The 19,970-nt window shown below is 45.9% G+C and overlaps 1 protein-coding gene across 1 annotated transcript in view; it reads right to left on the bottom strand.

Moving 5' to 3' along the window:
• The window catches only part of PREX1 (phosphatidylinositol-3,4,5-trisphosphate-dependent Rac exchange factor 1), a 353,334-nt gene that overhangs the window by 238,057 nt on the left and 95,307 nt on the right, over positions 1-19,970 (bottom strand). The window contains exon 4 of the mRNA XM_006839328.1: positions 19,769-19,967. Within this exon, the coding sequence (XP_006839391.1) occupies positions 19,769-19,967 (199 nt within the window). The remainder of the gene's footprint in view (positions 1-19,768; positions 19,968-19,970) is intronic.

Raw genomic sequence — 19,970 nt, 5'->3', positions numbered from 1 at the left:
GCACATCACAACAACAACATATATCATTTTATCACATTTGGTTCCAAAAGAGAGATCACCCATACCTGAAATGACCTAAAGGAACGTTCCTATGAAAAAACCCAATGTTTTTTATTACCTTAAGGATCAAGGGGAAATAAAAGCCAGCCAATCAATAGCCTGGTCAGATATCAGCTGGGGTGTAGGACCACAAATAGCTCCCTAACGTTGCAAATAAACCATTGCGATCCAGTCTGTAGCCACTCCCTTTCCTGGGGTCCATGTCCCCCAGACCAACTCATGCCCACTCATTAGAGATGGCCAGGAAGTAGAAACACCTTTGTCACAGAATGTGCCTCATTCAACCCCTTTGACTCATGCATCATTCATTTAACAATTCCCAACAGAGACCCTGTGATGGCCTAGGCACTGGTTTGAAGGCCGTGAACACACACAAGCAGAACTCTGACCTCATGTGGTTTCTATTGTAATGGGAAACTGAGACACTAGACAAGTACACAGGCAGAGAATGTCAGGGAGTGGCAGTGACAGATACCAAGAAGAAAATAAGTAAAGTGATTTCGAGTGAGGCTCTCTAAGGAGATGACATCTGAGCTGAGACCTGAAAGACAGTGCAGGGACACCCCAATGCAAATTAACTGTTTTCCAAGCAATATGAACAGCAAATGCCAAGATTCAGAGGCTAGAACCAACTTAGTACAGGTCAAAACCAGAAAGAAAGCCGGTGGGATGGGGACAGAATGAACAGGGAAGGAGATAAGACTGAAGTGCTGAGCACATAAGACTTTGTAAAGTCATTATAAAGAGTTCTGACTCATTAACCTCCATTTTCTGCTCCACCGTCTCAGCAGAGTGTGGATGGGAAAGGAAAGTTCTTTTATACTTGTTAATGCCCCCCATCAAACAAAGCTGAACAAAACTCCGGAAGGGTAGACCTAAACTCAACACTGTCAATAATGGCATTAAATGTAAATGGACTACACAACCCAATGAAAAACAAGAGACTGTCAGAACCGATAAAAATACCAGATCCAAGTATACAATGTCTGCAAGAGTTACACTTGAAATATAAAGACACAAACGGGCTGAAAGGAAAAACAGGAAGCTGCTGGGGTTATATATAATATCAGATAAAACAGGTTTTAATACATGAAATATTACCAATAAGAAGTTTGTTGTTGTTAAGTACCACTGAATTGGTTCCAACTCACAGCGACCCTGTATAGCGTTTCTAAGAAGCAATTGGTGGGTTTGAACCACCAACCTCATGGTTAGCAGTCAAGAACTTATCCTACTGCAAGCACCACATCAGGACTCCAGCAACAACAAACAGGGGTATTTAATAATTGTAAAAGGGTCAATTTATCAGGGAGACATAACAATCATGTTGTTGTTGTTGTCAAGTGTCGTCAAGTTGGAATTGCCGGTCTTGTGGTTCAAATTGACTTTGCAGTCCAACACATTAACTCACAGCACCACACCAGGACTTCATAAGAAGCAAAATAATCAAAATTCACAAAGTAAAAATGGATAGAACGAAGGGGAAAGATGCACAACTAGACAACCATAGTTGGAAATATACAGAGTCCTCTCTCAGTAAAAGAAGTCCTGTTGTGGCGCTGTGGGTTAATGCATCAGACTGCAAAGTCATGTGAACTGCAAGGTTGGTGGTTCAAGCTCACCAGCTGCTCCTTGGAAACCCTACACAGGGTCGCTGTAGGTTGGAATCAACTCGATGGCATCTAACAACAACAACTCTCAGTAAAACATGTGGATAGAAAATAAGCAAAGATGTTGTTGTTGTTAAATGTCATTGAGTTGGTTCTAACTCATTGCAATTCTGTTTAGGGTTTCCAAGGAGCAACGGTGGGTTTGAACTGATGGTCTTGTGGTTCAAACTGACCTTGCAGTCCTACTCTTATCCTACAGTGCCACACCAGCAAAGGTAGAGAGACCTGAATAACACAATCAGGTACCTTGATCTAAATGAAACATATAGAATAGTCCCCCCAATGACAGTAGAATACATGTTCTTCTCATGCACAAGGAATGGTCACCTAGTCAGACCGTAAGTTGGCTCATAAACCAAGTCCCAATAAACGTCAAAGTGCTGTCTCAGTATCTGGGTCAAGTGGCGCTGTGGGTTAATGTGCTGGACTCCACAAAGACAATGATCCATGTCCTACTTTGGTGAATAGTAACTAGGGTCTTAAAATATTGCAAGTGGTCACCTAAGATGCAACTATTAAAATCAAAGACTCAAGGAAACAAATTGTCCAAAGGACTAGGGGGCCACACAAACCACAGCCTCCACTAATCTGAGATCAGAAGAACTAGATGGTGCCTAGCTACCACTACCAACAGCTCTGTCTAAGATCATAATAGAAGGTCCAAGACAGGGTAAGAGAAAAACATAAAACAAAATTCAAGTCATGAAAAAGACCAAACGTATTGATCTAACAGAGAATAATGGGACTCCCGAGACTGTGGTCCTTAGCCATCCTTCCAACCTAGAACTAAGCGAGGAATGAGATCACCTTTTAGCCAAACTACAGACAGGCCTAGAACGTGAACACACAACACCTCAGAACTATCACGTACAGGCAGGCCCAAAACAAAGTTCGGAGGGCAGGAAGGAAGGAGGGACCCAGAGAGGAAGCGGGCAGAGTGCTGTTCCACCAAGGGGCTTGCAATCAATGTCAGAAAACAAAATGTTTATAAATTGCTGAATGGAAAAACTAACCTGCTCTGTAAACTTTCACTCAAACCGTAATAAAATGCTAAAAAACAAAAACAAAAAAGCTATCAAGTACAACAAACTGAAAAAGACAAAACCCCAGAATGTCAAAGGGCGGAAAAGTGCAGCATTTATTCTCTGAGTAAAACAAAATTAAAATAGAAATCACTAATCAGTAAGTTAGTTATCTGGGAAAGCCCCCAAATTTGGATATCAACACAACCAGCAAGGCTTTCTCACTCCTTGGCCTGCCCTCAGAGTTGTTGCTGTTGTAGGTACCATGGGGTTGATTTCAACTTTCAACTCATATGTGACGGAGTGGAATTGCCCCCGCAAGGTTTCCCAGGTTGTGATTTTTACAGGGGCAACTCACAAGGCCTTTTTCAAACTCTGAAGATGCATGGGTTTGAACTGTCAAACTTTCAGTTAGCAGTTGAATGCATAACCACTGCACCACTAGGGCTTCTCAGAGTACCAGATAACATGATCTGCCATAAATGTCTCCTAAAGAAGGAAATAGTCAAGGTCTGTCCCTTGGCTGGGTCCTCAAAACCCAACTAGCAAATCATTTCAAGAGATGCCGGTAGTCTGTGTGCCATGCTAGAGAGACCAGGTCCCAGGAGGGAGGAAAAGAGCACCCCATTAGACAAACTACATATTCCCTCTTTCTCAAAAGGAACCTGGCTGAATCCATCAGCCAATCAATTCACTTTGCTCAGGGGCTGCTCTGGGCAGGACCCAGTGGTCAAGAACATGGGCTTTGAAATCAAACAGTACTGAGTTCAAATTCACCACCTACCATTTGTGGTAGGCCGAATTCTCAGATGCCCTCCAAGATTCCTGCCCCTCTGTAGATACACCCTGTAGAATCCCTTCCCCTTCCATATATGTGAGGCTGATTTTGAGTTCACTCCTGATACATAATAGGATTCATGCTATGCTAACATAACAAACACGAAGGAGTTTTTCAGGTGTAATTGAGGTCCTTGGATCAATTCACTCTGAGTTCATCAAAAATTCAGTGGAGTGAAGACCAGAAAAGCTGAATGGTGCCCTGCAATCATTACTGAACATTTTAATCAATCAAAGAATCTATAAAAAAAAGAATCCTGACCAAGGGGAGCAAGAGCGGAATGTGGAACAGAATTTCAAATTCTCACAGAATCCAGACTTTCTGTAGCCATGGAGGCTAGATGACTCCCAAAAACTGTTGCCCAGAGATCATCTTTAAACCTTAAAACTGAAACCAGAGGAAGACAGAATCTCCAATCTGTCTGGGCGGGGCTGATGAAAGGAAATGCGGATAGGTCTCTTGCAATACAGCAGTGAATAATTATTATCAGGACTGACTGTGAGGGTTGGAAATGTAAAGGTAGACATTTTGTAGCAAGGAGGGGAGTGACTAACTTTGCAGTCTAGGAGCAGAGGTCCCTGGGACCATCAAGCGAGAAGAGCAGGACCCTACCCAGAGATGCAGTGACGCCAGAGATGGAGGCAGAAATGATGACATGGAGAGATGGAGTGGCTGGGGACTTTAGACCCAAAGAGGGAGAGGGCTGTGTGCTGACGAGCGGGGGGCAGACTTGCAGAGTATACACTTTGGTTGGTTGATGATACATGGAGGGGATTCTAACCATGGCAATGAAACGATATAAGATAGGATAAATGTAAAGCTAAAGTTCTCCTATGTAAACTATCACATAATTCACAATAAAACATTAAAAAAAAAAAACAGAGAGAGAGACATAGCAGAATGGATAAGAAAACATGATCCTTCAATATGCTATTTACAAGAGACCTATCAAAAAGTTGGAGACAGACTAAATGCCCATCAACAGAAGAATGGTTAAACAAACGTTGGTACATACACACCGTGGAATATTACAACCATTGAAGAATAATGATGAATCTATGAAACACTTCACATGGTTGAACCTAGAGGACATTATGCTGAGTGAAATCAGTCACAAAGGGACAAATATTGCATGAAACCAATGTTGGAAAAAGTTTGTTAAAAAAATTTAAAGGTTTTCTTGGTAAAAAAAAACAAAAACCTTAAACCAAAAATATTCCCTTAAATCTTCTTTTTAAACCCAAGTGTAGTTTAGCTTAGCTAGTAAGGAGTATCAGCCTTGAGCATTGTATGCTTTAAGGAAATGTCTACATGGAATTGAACTGATACTAGCAACTTGAGAGATGAAATTGGAGACATAAGAGGCAGTGGCTTTATGTTAATGAAGGAAAAACAATTAGAAAAAGAAAGATGAGCATGGTTGCAAAACTTAAAGAATATAGTCAACGTCCCTGAATGGTACAAATAGAAAGTATTGAACTGGTGTATGTTTTGCTACCTATACCCTCAAAAACAACAACAACAACAAAAATACTTCTATTATTATTATTATTCAGAGTGGGACTGACCTAATCAGGTGAGCCCTTAAAAGGGTGAGAACCAAGGGAGGGTGGTTTTGGGCACCAAATGACTTAGGTGCCAACAGGATCTCTCTGGCTACCAGTGAAGAAGAGACTATGGGAGAAACAAGGGGAAAAGCAGATGGAAGGTGGCTGGGCTGCAATAGACCAAGACGCCTGCAGCAATACATCCACTGCACTTCACTCCATTGCACTTCAGTTTTCCTCATCCATTAAGTGGGTCTGTAAAATGTATCCTCCACGGGGCAGAAGTGTGAGCTAATATCCTGCAATAAAGTGGCTAGAGGTCAAGGGTGGATTCAAGTTCCCTCCAAATCGTTTTTTAATCATGCAAATTCGTTTCCTGAACAGAATAAGAAGGGAGGCACCCTCTCTCACAGGAAACCCAGACCTTTCTAGCTATTCACAGCCCAGCCACAAATAGGTGCCCAAACCCTCCCTAGGTGTGGTCGGCTCAGAGAGCCTGCGCTGGTCACTCGGGTGTAACATGGTAACCACTGGGAGGTTGACACCCAGACAGAAGTCCAAGACCAGGTCACAGGCTCCTGACTTCCAGACCTCCTTGCTCTGTCTGGAAGGAGCAGGCAGTCACTCCCTCTGGGACCCCTGTCCAAACCAGAGGCAGGAGGAGGCTGCTGAGAGTTAAGAAAATTGCTGCCCAGTTATGGTTTCAAATCATGCCACACCCTGCTCAAAGTCCTCCCTCAGCATCTCGTCCAAACTCCTCTCCATGCATCCAAGACCCATGCAATCTCTACCTTCCAATCATAGCCCCATTCTTCCCTTCCATTTGTGACCTTTTGCTGTTCCTCCAACAAACCAAGCATTGTCCTGCCCCAGGGCCTTTACACATGCTGTTCCCTCTGCCTGGAATACATATCTCTCAAATCTTTCCACAGCCCAGAGGCCACCTCCTCAGAGGTCTCCACTGACCACCTATCAAAGACATCATCACCATCACTAATCACCACCATTAAAAAAAAAAAAAATTCAAAACATTGTCAAGTTCATTCCAACTCAGGGCAACCCTATAGGATAAAGTAGAAGCTATCATCTTTACAGAAGCAGCTACCCTATCTCTCTCCCACACAGAAGCTGGTGGGTTCGAACTACCACATTTTCAGTTAGAAGTCAAGCAATTAACCACTGTGCCACCAGGGTTTTGTAATCACCAACACAGTCCTGGTTCTACCTCCTTCCCAGCACACCCACAAGTTGCATGAGTTTGAGCAAATTAATTAGTGTCTCTGGGTCTCAGTTTCAACATCTGTGAAGTGGCTGTCACAATGACATTCATGTCAGAGGACTGCAAGGACTCAGAGAGACAAGTCACACAAAGCACAGGTGTGTAGCACGTCGCTGCTGTTGTTTAGTTGTTAAATGTTGTTGAGTCCATTCCAATTAATAGCAAACCTGTACAGGGTTTCCAAGGCTGCAAATCTTTACAGGAGCAGAAAGCTTCATCTTTCTCCTAGTGAGCCACTGGTGGATTTGAACTGCTGACTTTGTGATTAGCTGTTGTTGTTAAATGCCTTTGAGTCAGTTCTTACTCATAGCAACCCTGTACAGGGTTTCCAAGGAGCGGTTGGTGGGTTTGAACCACCAACTTTGCGATTAGTAGTCTAGTGTTTATCCTATGTTGTTGTTAAGTGCCATCCAACCCATAGCGACCCTGTATAGACTTTCCGAGTAGCAGAAACTGACTTTGCAGTCTAGCACATTAACCCACAGTGCCACACCAGGACACCCCTATAGATAGTAGGATTTTATAAATGGTGAGGAGTCCTGGTGTGGTGCTGTGGGCTAATGTGTCAGACTGCTAGGTCATTTGAACTGTAAGGTCAGTGGTTCAAGCTCACTAGCCACTCCTTGGAAACCCTATACAGGGTAGCTTTGGGTCAGAGTCAACTTGACGGTACTTAACAACAACAACAACAACATCATTACTACAGCTCATAATATCTTCCCAAGAGACCTCTATTAGCTGCATAGTGTCCGAAGATTCCATGAAGGCAGGGCCCTTGATGTCTTGTTCCAGAAACATGCCAGCAAGAAGTGCTATGCACAAAGTAGGCACTTCAATGTCTCATTAGTGAACGAATGATTACATTATGAATGAGAGCACCAACTGCCCACACTTTTCTGGGACCTGAGCCTACCTCCTCCCTGCAGAAGTTACCCACTTGTGAAAAAACACAACCACAACTTTAGGCCCCAGTGGGCAGTGGTCACCTGATTCTTTTCACCACCCATCAGCGGTCAGGGTCCCACAAGCCTGAAACAGCCTCGCCTCTTGGGGCCCAGAGCCAAGGGATCATCTGTTAGCTCCATCCTGGGGAAGTAACTGTTGTTGTTGTTGTTATGTGCCGTCGAGTCGGGTCCGACCCATAGCGACCCTGTACAGGGTTTCCGAGGTTGTAAATCTTTACAGGAGTAGAAAGCCTCATCTTTCTCCCGCAGAGCAGCTGGTAGTTTCGAACCACTGACCTTAAGGTTCACAGCCCAATTCGTAACCACTAAGCTACCAGAGTCTCCGGGGAAGTAACTAGTAGCAGGTAAACACAGATTGAGTGTCTGACCACAAGACAAAAGACGGTCTGGCGGGTTCCCTCCTGATTCTTATGGCACCAAGAAAATAAAAACAAATTTCAAATCCAACCCTGGACTGTGAGGCTGGAGGAATTCCCTTCTTCCAGAGGAGGGGTGAGCTCTGGATGAACCCTGCCCTTTCCCCAGCGTTCAGCTGTGCTGGGGCATATCCCATAGGTCACCCCGTGCACTTCTCACAGCAGCAAACCCTGTGAGGGTTCCGATCCTCCTCAAGCAGCAGATGGAAAGGCCAGGTCTCAAAGACGCAAAGGGACTAGTCCAAGGTCACACAAGGGCAGCGCTGGGATGTGAACCCAGGTTATTTGGTGCTAGAGCCCCAAGAAAAAGAGCCCCTTCCAGACATATTGCTGGTGAAACATGGAACTGAAGAGTGAGGATGATCGCATCTTGTGAATTGTATAAACATACACATATACGCGCAACATGAACTAACTTCAGTTCCATCTATTCCTGCACACACATGTAGGACACAGTTCTGAAGCAAGGCTGGTGGGCAAAGGCCGTTTTAGCCCAGTGGTTCTCAACCAGGGGTAACTGTGAGCCTCAGGAGACTAGAGACTCTTCTAACTGCCACCACTGGGAGAGGGTGCAAACAGCATCTATTGAGTAAAGGCTAGGGATGCTGCTAAACATCCTGCAATGCACAGGGCAGCCCCACAGTAAATAATTATTCAGCCTCAAGTGGTAATAGTGCTGAGGTTTTCCCCTTACCTGCAAAATTTAATTTATTATAGGGAAAATAGTTCCATGTCCCATTCCATCACTCAAGCAGCCGAGAAACACTGGGCCCTCACTATATGTGCTATGGTGTCCTGGCTAGGGGCACTCACTGATGTCAAGTGGATTTTGACTGACAGCGCCCCCTATAGGACAGAGTACAACTGCCCCATAGGGTTTTCAAGGCTGTGATTTTGATGCAAGTTGTTGCTGTTGTTTTTGTTAGGTGCCATCGAGTAGGTACAGACTCATAGCGACCCTATGCACAGCGGAACGAAACACTGCCCAACCCTGGGCCAACCTCACTATCGTTGCCACGCTTGAGCCCAAAGATGCTGCCACTGTGCCAATCCATCTCAGTGGGGGTCTTCCTCTTTTTCTCTGACCCTCCACCCTACCAAACATGATATCCTTCTCCAGTGAATGGTCCCTCCTGACAATATGTCCGAAGTATGAGAGACAAAGTTTGGCCATCTTGGCCTCCAAGGAGCACTCTGGCTGCACTTCTTCCAACACAGATCTGTTGGTTCTTTTGGCAGCCCATGGCACTTTCAATATTCTCCATCAAAAGCATCAATTCTATGGTCTTCTTTATTCACTGTTCTCCTTTCACAAGCAAATAAGGTTACTGAAAATACCATGGCTTGGGTCAGGCACACCTTAGTCTTCAAGCTGACATCTTTACTCTTCCAACACTTTTAAAAGGTCGTGCAGCAGATTTGCCTAATGCAATACATCGTTTGATTTCTTGACTGCTGTTTCCATGAGTGTTGATAGTTGATCCAAGAAGAATGAAGTCCTTGATAACTTCAATCTTTTCTCTGTTGATAAGAATGTTGTTTATTGGTCCAGTGATGAGGATTTTTGTTTCTTTATATTGAGATGTAATCCATACCGAAGGCTGTGCTCTTTGATATTCATGAGTAAATATTTTAAGCCCTCTTCAATTTCAGCAAGTAAGGTTGTATCATCTGCATATCACAGGTTGTTAATAAGTCTTCCTCCAATGCTGATGCCATGTTTTTCTTCATAGAACCCAGCTTCTCGGATTATTTGCTCAGCATACAGGTTGAATGAGTACAGTGAAAGAATACAACCTTGTCACACACCTTTCTTAATTTTAAAACATTCAGTGTTCCCATGTTCTGTTCGAACAACTGCCTCTTGGTCCATGTACAGATTCCTCATGAGTACAATTAAGTGTCCTGGAATACTCATACGTCGCAATGTTGTCCATAGCTTGTCATGATCCACACAATCAAAAGCCTATGCGTAGTCAATAAAGCATAGGTAAACATCTTTCTGATAGTCTCTGCTCTCAGCTAAGAACCACGGGACATCGGCAATTATATCCCTTGTTCCACAGCCTCTTCTGAATCCGGCTTGAGTCTCTTGAATGATGCAAATAGACTCATTTTTCACCTGCACAACAACTGGTGGGTTCAAACCACCAAGCTGTCAGTTCGCAGCTGAACGTTTAACCATTGTACCACCATGCTCCTGTTAAGACACAGCAGAGAACAAGCCAGCCCTCAGGGGTTAATGTGAGTGGAGGAAGGGCAAGGACAAAAAAGCAAATGTCACACACGAGTAAAATAAGTGCTGGGGGGAGGCAGGGTTTAGGAAATGACCAAGGTCATTGCTATTGTTGTTAAGTGCCGTCAAGTCAGTTCCGACCCATAGCAACCCTGTATAGGGTTTCTGAGGAGCAGCTGGTGAGCTTGAACCACCAACCTTGCAGTTCAAACGACTTTGCAGTTGGGCGCATTAACCCACAGCACCACACCAGGCCTCAGAACAAGGTCACTGGGTGTGCCGAAATGAGGGAAACCACTTTTCAAAGCAAGCTTCTCTGAGCAGACCTTAGAACCAAGACCTGAAGGGAAAAAATCCAGCGTATCTGTCAGGCTGTCATTTGTGTGAAATTGTGTGTGGCGTAGTGGTTACGAATCGGGCTGCGAACCTTAAGGTCAGCAGTTCGAAACTACCAGCCGCTCCGCGGGAGAAAGATGAGGCTTTCTACTCCCGTAAAGATTTACACCCTTGGGAACCCTGTACAGGGTCGCTATGGGTCGGAACCAACTCGATGGCACTTCACAACAACACAACAACAAATGACATATGGGTGAAATGGTCCTTTGACCATTATTTTATTGAATCATTTGTCTTTTTGTTGTTGAGTCGTGTAATTCTTTATATATGATGACTATGCATCCCTTGTAAGAAATAATGGCTCCCAAAAGGCAAGCAACACCAATGATTGCCAGACCCCTCCAGAAACTGCCATAGAAAAGGAAGGCTCTTCCTCTAGGGAGAACATGGCCCTGTCGGGACCTTGATTTTGAACTTCTAGCTCCAGAACTGTGATGTAATAAATCTGTATTCACCAGGGGAGGGGGGCTTTGAGCATACATTTCGCTGGGGTAGGGAGGTGGGTATTCCTGACAGAGGAAGGAGCACATACAAAGGCCCTGGCTTTGCCCATTGGGAGAACAAGAAGGAGGATGCGTGGCTGGTGTGAAGGAAGCTTCAAGTAAAGCCACAGGAGATAGAGTCAGGAGTAACTAACCCCATCCTGCAGGGCCTTGTGGGACATCGTAAGGAGCTTGGCTTGTACCATAAATGAGACGGGGAGCCAGCTACAATTAAGTGGATAATTGAAACTTAAGTTTTAAACTTCTTAGCTATAACCAGACACCCTTAGGGAATGAGTCACTGGGTCTGGGGGCTCAGGACCATAGGGTCAGGGGAAATCAAGGTCAACTGGCATAACATAACCCAAAGAGACGATATTCTACATCCTCCTGTGGTACGGAGCAACTGAGGGCTTAAAAGCTTATGATCAGCCATCTACCGTACAAGTATTGGTCCCTCCTCATCTAAAACAAAGAAGAGTAAAGACAATGAAAGACACACGGAAATAATGAGCCCCAAGACTAGTGGAACCCCAGCCTCCATGACCCTGAGACCAGAAGAACTAAATGGTGTCTGGCGTCCACTACTAACCACTCTGAAAGGGATAGGAGGTTCTGGATAGAATGGGAAAACAATGTGGAACAAAACTGAAAATCATAAAAAAAAACAGGCTTACTGGCCTAATAGAGGCTGATGGAAGCCCCAAGACTATATGACCTTAGTCACTCTTTAAGCCTGGAATCGATTCTCCAATGTGACTCAACTTTTAGCCAAAGGACAGAGTAGCCTATAAGGTGAACAGAAGCCCCAGGGAGGTACAGACTCCCTAGAACCACCAACCAAAGGAGATTCAGCTGACACCATTTCTCTAGGAATAAAGCTCAGAAAGCAGGAAGAGATAGAAAGAGGGGCAAATGGAAACAGCACACACAGTAAGTGGGAGAGCGCTGGTACAACGGAGAAATTGTAATCAATGTCACTAGCCAAAATGTGCAGGAACTGTCCAATTTGCTCTATAAACATCCACCCAAATTACAATAAAAAGCTAAAGAAAGGGAAAAAAACAACAAAATTTAAGCTTTAAAAAGACAGAGTAAACAGACTGGCCCTTTACCAGCTTTTAGGATGAGAAAGGATTCCTGGTGTGGCTCTGTAGGATCAGCACTGGACTGTGAACCACAAGGTCGACAGTTCAAACCCACCAACTGCTCCTCCGAAACCCTATTCAGGGTCGCTAGGAGCCAGAACTGACTGGACAGCACTTAACAACAACAGGACTAGAAATGCCCCCTGTGGAACCCAGGCCTGATGCTGTAGGATAAGCACTGGACTGCTAACTGCAAGGTTGGTGGTTCAAACCTACCAGCCAATCCTTAGAAACCCTATACAGGGGTCACTATGAGTCAAAACCAACTCGAAGGCACTTAACAACAAGAAGTACTGAACACAAAGATCAGAAGTTACAACCCACCAGCTGCTCCTATAGAGAAAGATGTGGCAGTCTGCTATCACACAGATGACTGCCCTGTAGGGTCACTACAGACTCCTGGTGTGACACTGTAGGCCACTGGACTGGGAACAGCAAGGTCGGCGGTTCAAACCCAACAGCTGTTCCTTGGAAACATTGTGAGTAGGAACCAACTCGACAGCACTTAACAACAACATGGGGTCACTATGAGTCTGGATCGACATAATGCCAACATATCTGGGTGTTTTGCTTTTTGAGCCAGGCTAGAAAAAAAAAAAACTCAAATAGGGACAGGGGCCACCCAATCCGCCTTCCTCAGGACTCTCAGGATTCAAGCCAGTCTTTAGCCAGAGCTCACCTCCCATCTGGAGGCCACCAGGTGCCTCACCTACAAAGCAACAAGTATGGGGCCCAATGACCCAGCTGGCTTGCCTTCAAGAACTAAAGTCTCCTTTACTCGGCCCGCACTGGGCTTGGCCTGGTGGGAGCTGAATGTTGGTTTGAGACCCAGCCCAGCATGTTCACCCACCACCCACTGAAAAACTGAAGAAAGGTCACAAAACTCAGAGGTTCAGATTCTCCAGCAACCAGGCAGGTCCTGCTTCAAAGACTTTTAACTCTTGCAAAACCTCCAAGGGGAGGAGGGAGGGGGCTGTGAAGCAAATAGGATGTGGGTTTCTTCATCTGAGGGTGTGGCTCTGAGCCAACAGTTGTTCTGCTCACCGGCTTGATAAAAGGGAGCACTCTCCAAGAAAAGGGGCATTCTGAAGCCCCCAAAAGCCAGGGACACCAACTTCACCCATCTCTTCTGAAAGAGACAGATGCATAGTCACAAGGGAAGACGCTGAATAATTCAGTGTGTGAGCTACCAGGATGCCCATCTGAAGAACATATTCAATCAGATGCAGGAGTTACAGCATCTCTGATGGGTCACCTTTCTCCTAGGACCAGGACATCTTCTCTTTCATCAGCGGTACCCTCCCAGCCTAGGAATATACTGAAAAATACAGCAAGCACCCCATAAATATTTACAGGGTGAGAAAAGCAGTCTTTGCTTTTACCTGTATATGGCTCTGTTTCCCATATACAAGAGATGGGGCCCCTCTAATGCGTGCAGACACGGAGATTTTTATCATCAAAAGATTTTTCACTGACATCCTGATGCTGTTCCACCCCCAAATAGTGACATGACCCCAGGTTCTTTAGCATCTGAAAGTTCAGATCATTTGGACCTTGTGGCTTCATTCTCGTCCACTGGGGCAGCCCAAGAGGTCTCTCAAAAACAGTAACTCTACTCATGAAAAGAGCATCATGTTGTGGAGAGCTCAGGGTACCAGTAAAAGGTATGAGCTCTAAGGCCAGACTAACTGGATTTGAATCTCAGCTCTGTCAGGCTGTATGATCTTGGGAAACTGACTTGCCCTCTCTGTGCCTTTGTTTCACTTGTAAAATGGGAAACACATTAATAACTAGAACTTCTTAGTTAATATACTTAACACAGGACTTGCACTGCCCGAGTGTCAGCAAATTATTATTACTACTATTTTTGCATTTATCTAATAGCCATACTGAAAATGCAAGTCATTCTGTCCACTTTTTACAAAATATGTATTCACATGCACAATTTTATACAAAAAGAATATTACAACCAGGATTTCTTGATACACTTTTCTCCTTTCTTTCCTGCCTGACTACCATTCTCCTTTTCTCCACATGATAAACATCCTTCCATCCTTTCCTTCAGGAGACCTGGTGTGGCGCTGTGAGTTAATGCACTGGACTGTAAAGTCCATCTGAACCACAAGATCGGCGGTTCAAGCTCACTAGTCACTCCTAGGAAACTCTATACAGGGTCACCATGAGTAGGAACCGACTAGATGGCACTTAACAACAACAAGAATCCTTTTCTCCAAGCTCCCACAACCTTAAACAAACAAGGTTGTTAAGTTCTCTCAAGTAGATTTCGGCTCATAGTGAAACAATGTACAATGTAGAACTGTATCACAGGGGTTCCTAGGCTAGAGTCCTTATGGGGAGCCCTGGGGTGGCGCTGTAGAATAAAGCACTGGACTGCTAACCGCAAGATCGGCAGTTCAAACCCACCAGCTGCTCCTCAGAAGAACCAACTCATGGCACTTAACAACAACAATCATTATGGAAGCTGATCTCCAGGTCTTTCTCCTGCAGAGCAGCTAATGGGTTGGAACCACTGACCTTACGTTAAGGTTCCATATACATGCAAGGTAACCTGACTATATTATGGCTACTGTTTGTTTTCAAAAACAGCATCATGTTACATGCAGGATGACAGAGCATCTTACTTTTCGCAACACCATCACGTGACAATCCCCAAATCACCATAGGCAGGTCATCCTTTTTAACGAGTGCAGAATCGAAAACTTGCCCCCCCTAACCACTGGCATTTCTCCCTAGTGTGAGACAAAGCGTACAGAATCTTCTTAAAAAACAACCAATAGTGACAACATAAAACCACAGTTTCTTGTTTTTTGGCAAGCAGAGTTCCAATGAGAGAAAAAGCTTTGATCTCCTCCCCAAAAAAGCAGAACCAGCATTCTGGGAGCTGTTCTGCCCGCACCCCCCGTTCTTGAGGGTCCCTGGTCCAGCCAGCTCAGGGCAGGCTCTCTGGAGTGCACGAAGAGCCCTGGCCAGTCCCCACCCCAGGAGCCTGAGAGCTCCCTGTGCCCACCCAGCCGGGCCCTCTTTCTCTTTCCAGCCCAGCTGATTGGCATACCCATCATAGGACCCATTGCCCTGAGGTCTCCCACCCTGCAGGCAGAGATCCTGAACCCATCCAACCAAGAGGAAGGTGGGCCTGGGCTCAGAATTCACTCACTTCCTCTCTGAGGTGAGAGGCTTTGAGCCCCAGAAGTGGCATCTGCCCACTCACAGTACTACCCATTCCTAGGAAAAGCCACCACAGCATTCTGAGTGCCTACTATGTGCCTACGGACCCTAGTGGTACAACAGTTAAGTGCTCAGCTGCCAATGTAAAGGTTGGCAATTGGAACCCACCCAGAGGCTCAGGAGGGGAAAGACTTGGTAATCTGCCCTGTGAAGATTCCAGTCAAGAAAACTCTATGGGGCAGTTCTTATCGGTCACATGGGGTCGCTATGAGTCAAAAAACAACCCAATGGGCACCCAACAACAACAATTATGTAACCGGCACTGTTCTAAGAGCTTTTATTTCAATCTCATTCAATATTCAAAACACTCTCACAATGCTGCTGTTATACTATGTCCCCTGTACAGAAGCAGGTCACAGGTCCATTCAAGGTCACCTTCAGTCAAACCAGGATTTGAACTGCAGCAGCCAAGGTCTAAAGCCCCTCACTCAACAGCCACACCATAAAGAGACACTCAAAGCAGAGGAGGAACCCAGCCACCCACCATTTCCATCCTTCCAGAGTTCTGCCCATTCTGCAGAAGACAGAACGGGAGGCAGCACCAGCGGAGATAAAGTGTCACACAGACCTGGGTTCAAACCTCAGCTCTGCCACCTTCATAAATCATGTGCCAAGAGCCCTTTCTCAGTCAGCGGCTGCTTGTGGTTGGGGCTGTGAGTTCTAGAGCAGGACAGCCTGGGTTCTAGTCCTACAAAATCACAGGCAAGCTGCTTACCTGCCCCAGGGAAACTCACTGAATACTCTCTTTGCCTCAGTCAATGGGAATGACAACAGCACCCCTTAAGAGTGATGGGAGAATGAATTAATATATTTTAAATGTTTAGAATGGTAATGCATAAGTGTCAGCCTCTACTGGTAATAAGCTACATTAAAATTATCACTGTTAACACTACCCATGAGCACACAGGAAGTACACAACACAACTGGAGATTCTAAACTTTGAGATCCAACATCCCAAGTCCAAACCCAGGGCATTTTCTCCTACAATCTCTATGGTTTCCTCCAAGAGAGGTGCAGGGATTCTAGGAAAAGATTGGTCCTTTCCTTGCCTTGACTCTTAAACACACAAAACACGACACTAAAGTCAGTAGTTCCCTTGATGGTGAGGGAAAGGAGGTGCAACCCAGTTCCTGAAGGAGTAGGGAAAGATGGAGAGATTCTGGAAAAATCACAAAGTCCCAGGCCCAGAGCCAAATGACACTACCGCTTCCTGTAGACAGAGTTTTAAAGGGTAAAAAGTAAACTCACTCAGAGTCCCTGTCCTCCTCTCAGTGCTGACTCTGGTCTCCTTAGCCCTCCCAGACTACCCCTGCTCTCTGCATGCTGAAACCCTATATATAACCCTAATCATTTGGATTATTTGTTGAATTATCATATAATAAGAAGGGTCATAATTAATGGTAGTAACTAATATGCAAATTCCTTAGTCCACTATCCTTCTGTCAGTCTGTCATGTTGTGTAACTTGCATGCTGCTGTTAATGCTGAAAGCTATGCCACTGGGTCATTCAAATCCACAAGGGTCATTCGGAGTAGTCATAGTTCAGTGGAGCTTCCAGACTAAGACAGACTAGGAAGAAAGGCCTGACCATCTCCTTTCAGAAATTAGCCAATGAAAACCCTGCAGATCATAACACACTACTGTCCGACTGAGCGGCTGCAACAATGGATACAAGCATACCAACAATCCTGTAGATGGGACAGAAGCAAGCAATTAATTCTGTTGTACTTGGGGTCCCAGTGACTTGGAGCCAACTCAATAACAACAGTACTTGTCAGGTACTTTCTAAGGGCTTTACATATATTTATACAATTCATTTAAATCTCTTTAAAAACCCTATAAAGTAGGATCTATAATCGTCCTCAAGAATCCTAATGGAGCAATGGTTAAGCACTTGGTTGCTAACTGAATGGTTGATGGCTCAAACCCACCAGCAGTTCCAGGAGACAAAAGGCCTGTTGATGTCCACCTGTAGAGATGACAGGCTTGGAGACTCTGTGGGGCAGTTCTACTCTGTCCTAAAGGATTACTATGAGTTGGAACCAACTTGATGATACACAATGACAATCATACTCCAATTTACAGATGAGGAAACTGACGATCTGAAAGGTTAAACCACTTATCCAAGGTCACACAGCCCAAGAATTTGACTTCAGCCTTGTACCTGAATTTGTTTAGACCCCCATTGTGCACCCTAGACTAGACTGCCCTCTCTTTGACGCAGGAACTCACACCTGGGTTTTCAGTCTCTCCCACAATGTTCAAGCTCAATTTCCACTGGCTGGTGAGCCCCTAAAACCAGGGACACAAAAAGGCCAAGCATGCCTGAAAAGCCAGCTTCTAATACATGAAATGAAAAACAGGACGGATTTACCAAGCCAGGAACTTGGGAGGGGAGGGGGGCGAATCTCTTAGCAAATATGAAGACTGGGAAGAATGAGTGGGAAGATAGGAGACAATCAGAACCTGTAGGCTGCCAGCCTTGGCTGCTCGGAGAGCCCTGGTAATTAGCAGTTTCTAAAGCTTTAAGCCCTGGCTTTTCAAAACTAAAAGGCCTTGAGTTGTTTAGGAAGCATTTCTGATAGGGTAAGGCAAGCGAAGACTCCTGTACCTCACAGTCATCACTGAGGTACATCCAGTCAGGTTACACAATCAGTCTGTTTCTGGCACCAGCTTAGGGATGCCCCAAAAGGACAAAGCCAAAAGGGAGATTGCTCCTTCCCCTCCCCTTGCTTCACAAATGGGGAAACTGATGTGAGACATCAAAGTCAGAACCAGCTCATCCCAGAACTGACACAACAACAAAACAACTGGATGAACTCAGAATATTCCGTGCCAAGGTGATAATACAGAACTACAGAAATCTTTGTGGTTTTCTGTTTTTCTTTTGGGGGGCTTTTGTTTTGTGAATATTAAGAATGGTTGATCCCATTCAATTTCCATGATCCCAGCTTCCCTGGACTCTGCAAGTGGGCAATTTGATTTTCAATCTGCATCTGTTTTGGAACCACACCATTTAGGGCTAGGGCATGGGTGGGAGACATTTTTTCCCCCCATTCATATAAAAATCGGTGTGTGTTTTCTGTTCCCCTTGCAGACTGAGGAGCAGGGAGTGGCTCAGAAGAAGTGACAAGTTCCCTAGAATTTGACACGGCTCACAGACACAAGGGCTGTCTACATCTTTAATTCAAAAACTGCCAGTTTCACACTAAGCAGGTTCTTTATTTCCTTTTTGACTGTGAGAGGGAAAGATGCCAACTCGGCCTTATTCTTACAAGTCTTTCTGGAAGGGTCCTTGGGCCAAATGAATTGTCAAGTGCCTATGAACCCGCCCAGCCAGCACTCCCATACACACACACCCCTCTTTTTAGCAGGGGTCTCCCCTCCTAGAGTTGGATCACACAGCCCCAGATGCACCCCCAAGCCGTCAAGAACCCTGAGAATGCCAGAACCCTGTGCTGCAAAGCCCAGCTCCGAGGTCTCAGAAGGCGCCACTACCCCCCACCGGCCCTTCCTGAGCCTGGATTAAAAGACTTCCTGGAGCAGAGAAGGAGAGTAAATGAGGTCCCAGCAGGAGGTCCTGAGTCTCCTAACTTCCATCCCAGGCTCTGCCCTTTCCCACCTCCCCTGTTCCCTAGTCACTGTTCTCACTTCCTCCGATAGTAGAGAAGTGGCCCCTTCCTCTCAAAGAAAGACAAAAAGAAAGAAACGCAGCATAAAACAAACGTTTAAAGCACCCGACAGACGGCTCTGGTTCAAAGCCCAATACTCCAATTTAACCCTCTGTGTGGTCCAGGGCAAATCACTCAACCTTTCTGGAGCTAACTCGCTCACGCTAAAAACTGGGGAGAGATACTGGTCCCCACTTCATGGGCCAACTGTGAAGGTTAAAGATGTAAGGTGCCCGGCCCATAAAAAGCGCTCAGTTGTTAGTGAGTTCGAATCTACCTCTCCCCTACTCCAGCAGCGCGCGGGGTGGGGGGAAGGTTAGAGATTTTATCCTTCTCTACTCAACGTTAGCTTCTGATTTCTAGAGGCCGCCTAACCTCCAGATGACTATTCCATGGTGTACTAAAAGACTAACAAATTCCCGGGGAAAAGACGCAGAAAGCTGCAGGCGCCTGGATCCCAAAGCCCCCTGCCTCGCGGATGTAACTAATTTTTAAACTATTTGAAAGGCGGGAGGGGAAGGAAGAAAAAGACAAAAGGGTAGCGCGCAGGGAGAGAAACGGAGTGCTAGAGACCCGGTTCTGAGACGCTGGACGGCCAGGAAGCTCTGGAGGAGCTAGATCTCCCCGCTTCTCCCAGAGACGCGCGCTGCGAATCCAAGGAGACTCTCGCGGCCCCGGGAGACCGCGGCCACAGGTTGGAAGGACCCCCCTCCCAGGCCCGGGGACTTGCGCACTCCGGAACGGAGCTGGCGGCCAGAGCCTGTGTGTCCCCGCGACTCCGGCCCCACTCACCGACTGCAAGAAGCGCAAGGTGCCCACGTAGTCCCTCTCTGTGCCCAAGATCTCGTTGAGGACGCAGAGGCGGAGGCGCAGCTGGCGCTCTGACTCCCGGGCGGCCGCGCACGGACCGGGGCCGGAGCTGGGTGCTGCGGTGCCGGGGGCCGGAGGCTCCGAGTGAGCACCGTCCCCAGCTCCCTCGCCGCTGTGGCCGCTG

Source organism: Chrysochloris asiatica, unplaced genomic scaffold (assembly GCF_000296735.1).
Source record: "Chrysochloris asiatica unplaced genomic scaffold, ChrAsi1.0 scaffold00023, whole genome shotgun sequence".
Classification (NCBI taxonomy): Eukaryota; Metazoa; Chordata; class Mammalia; order Afrosoricida; family Chrysochloridae; genus Chrysochloris; species Chrysochloris asiatica.
Note: the sequence above shows the minus strand (reverse complement) of the source record. Positions and strands in the feature narration are given on the sequence as shown.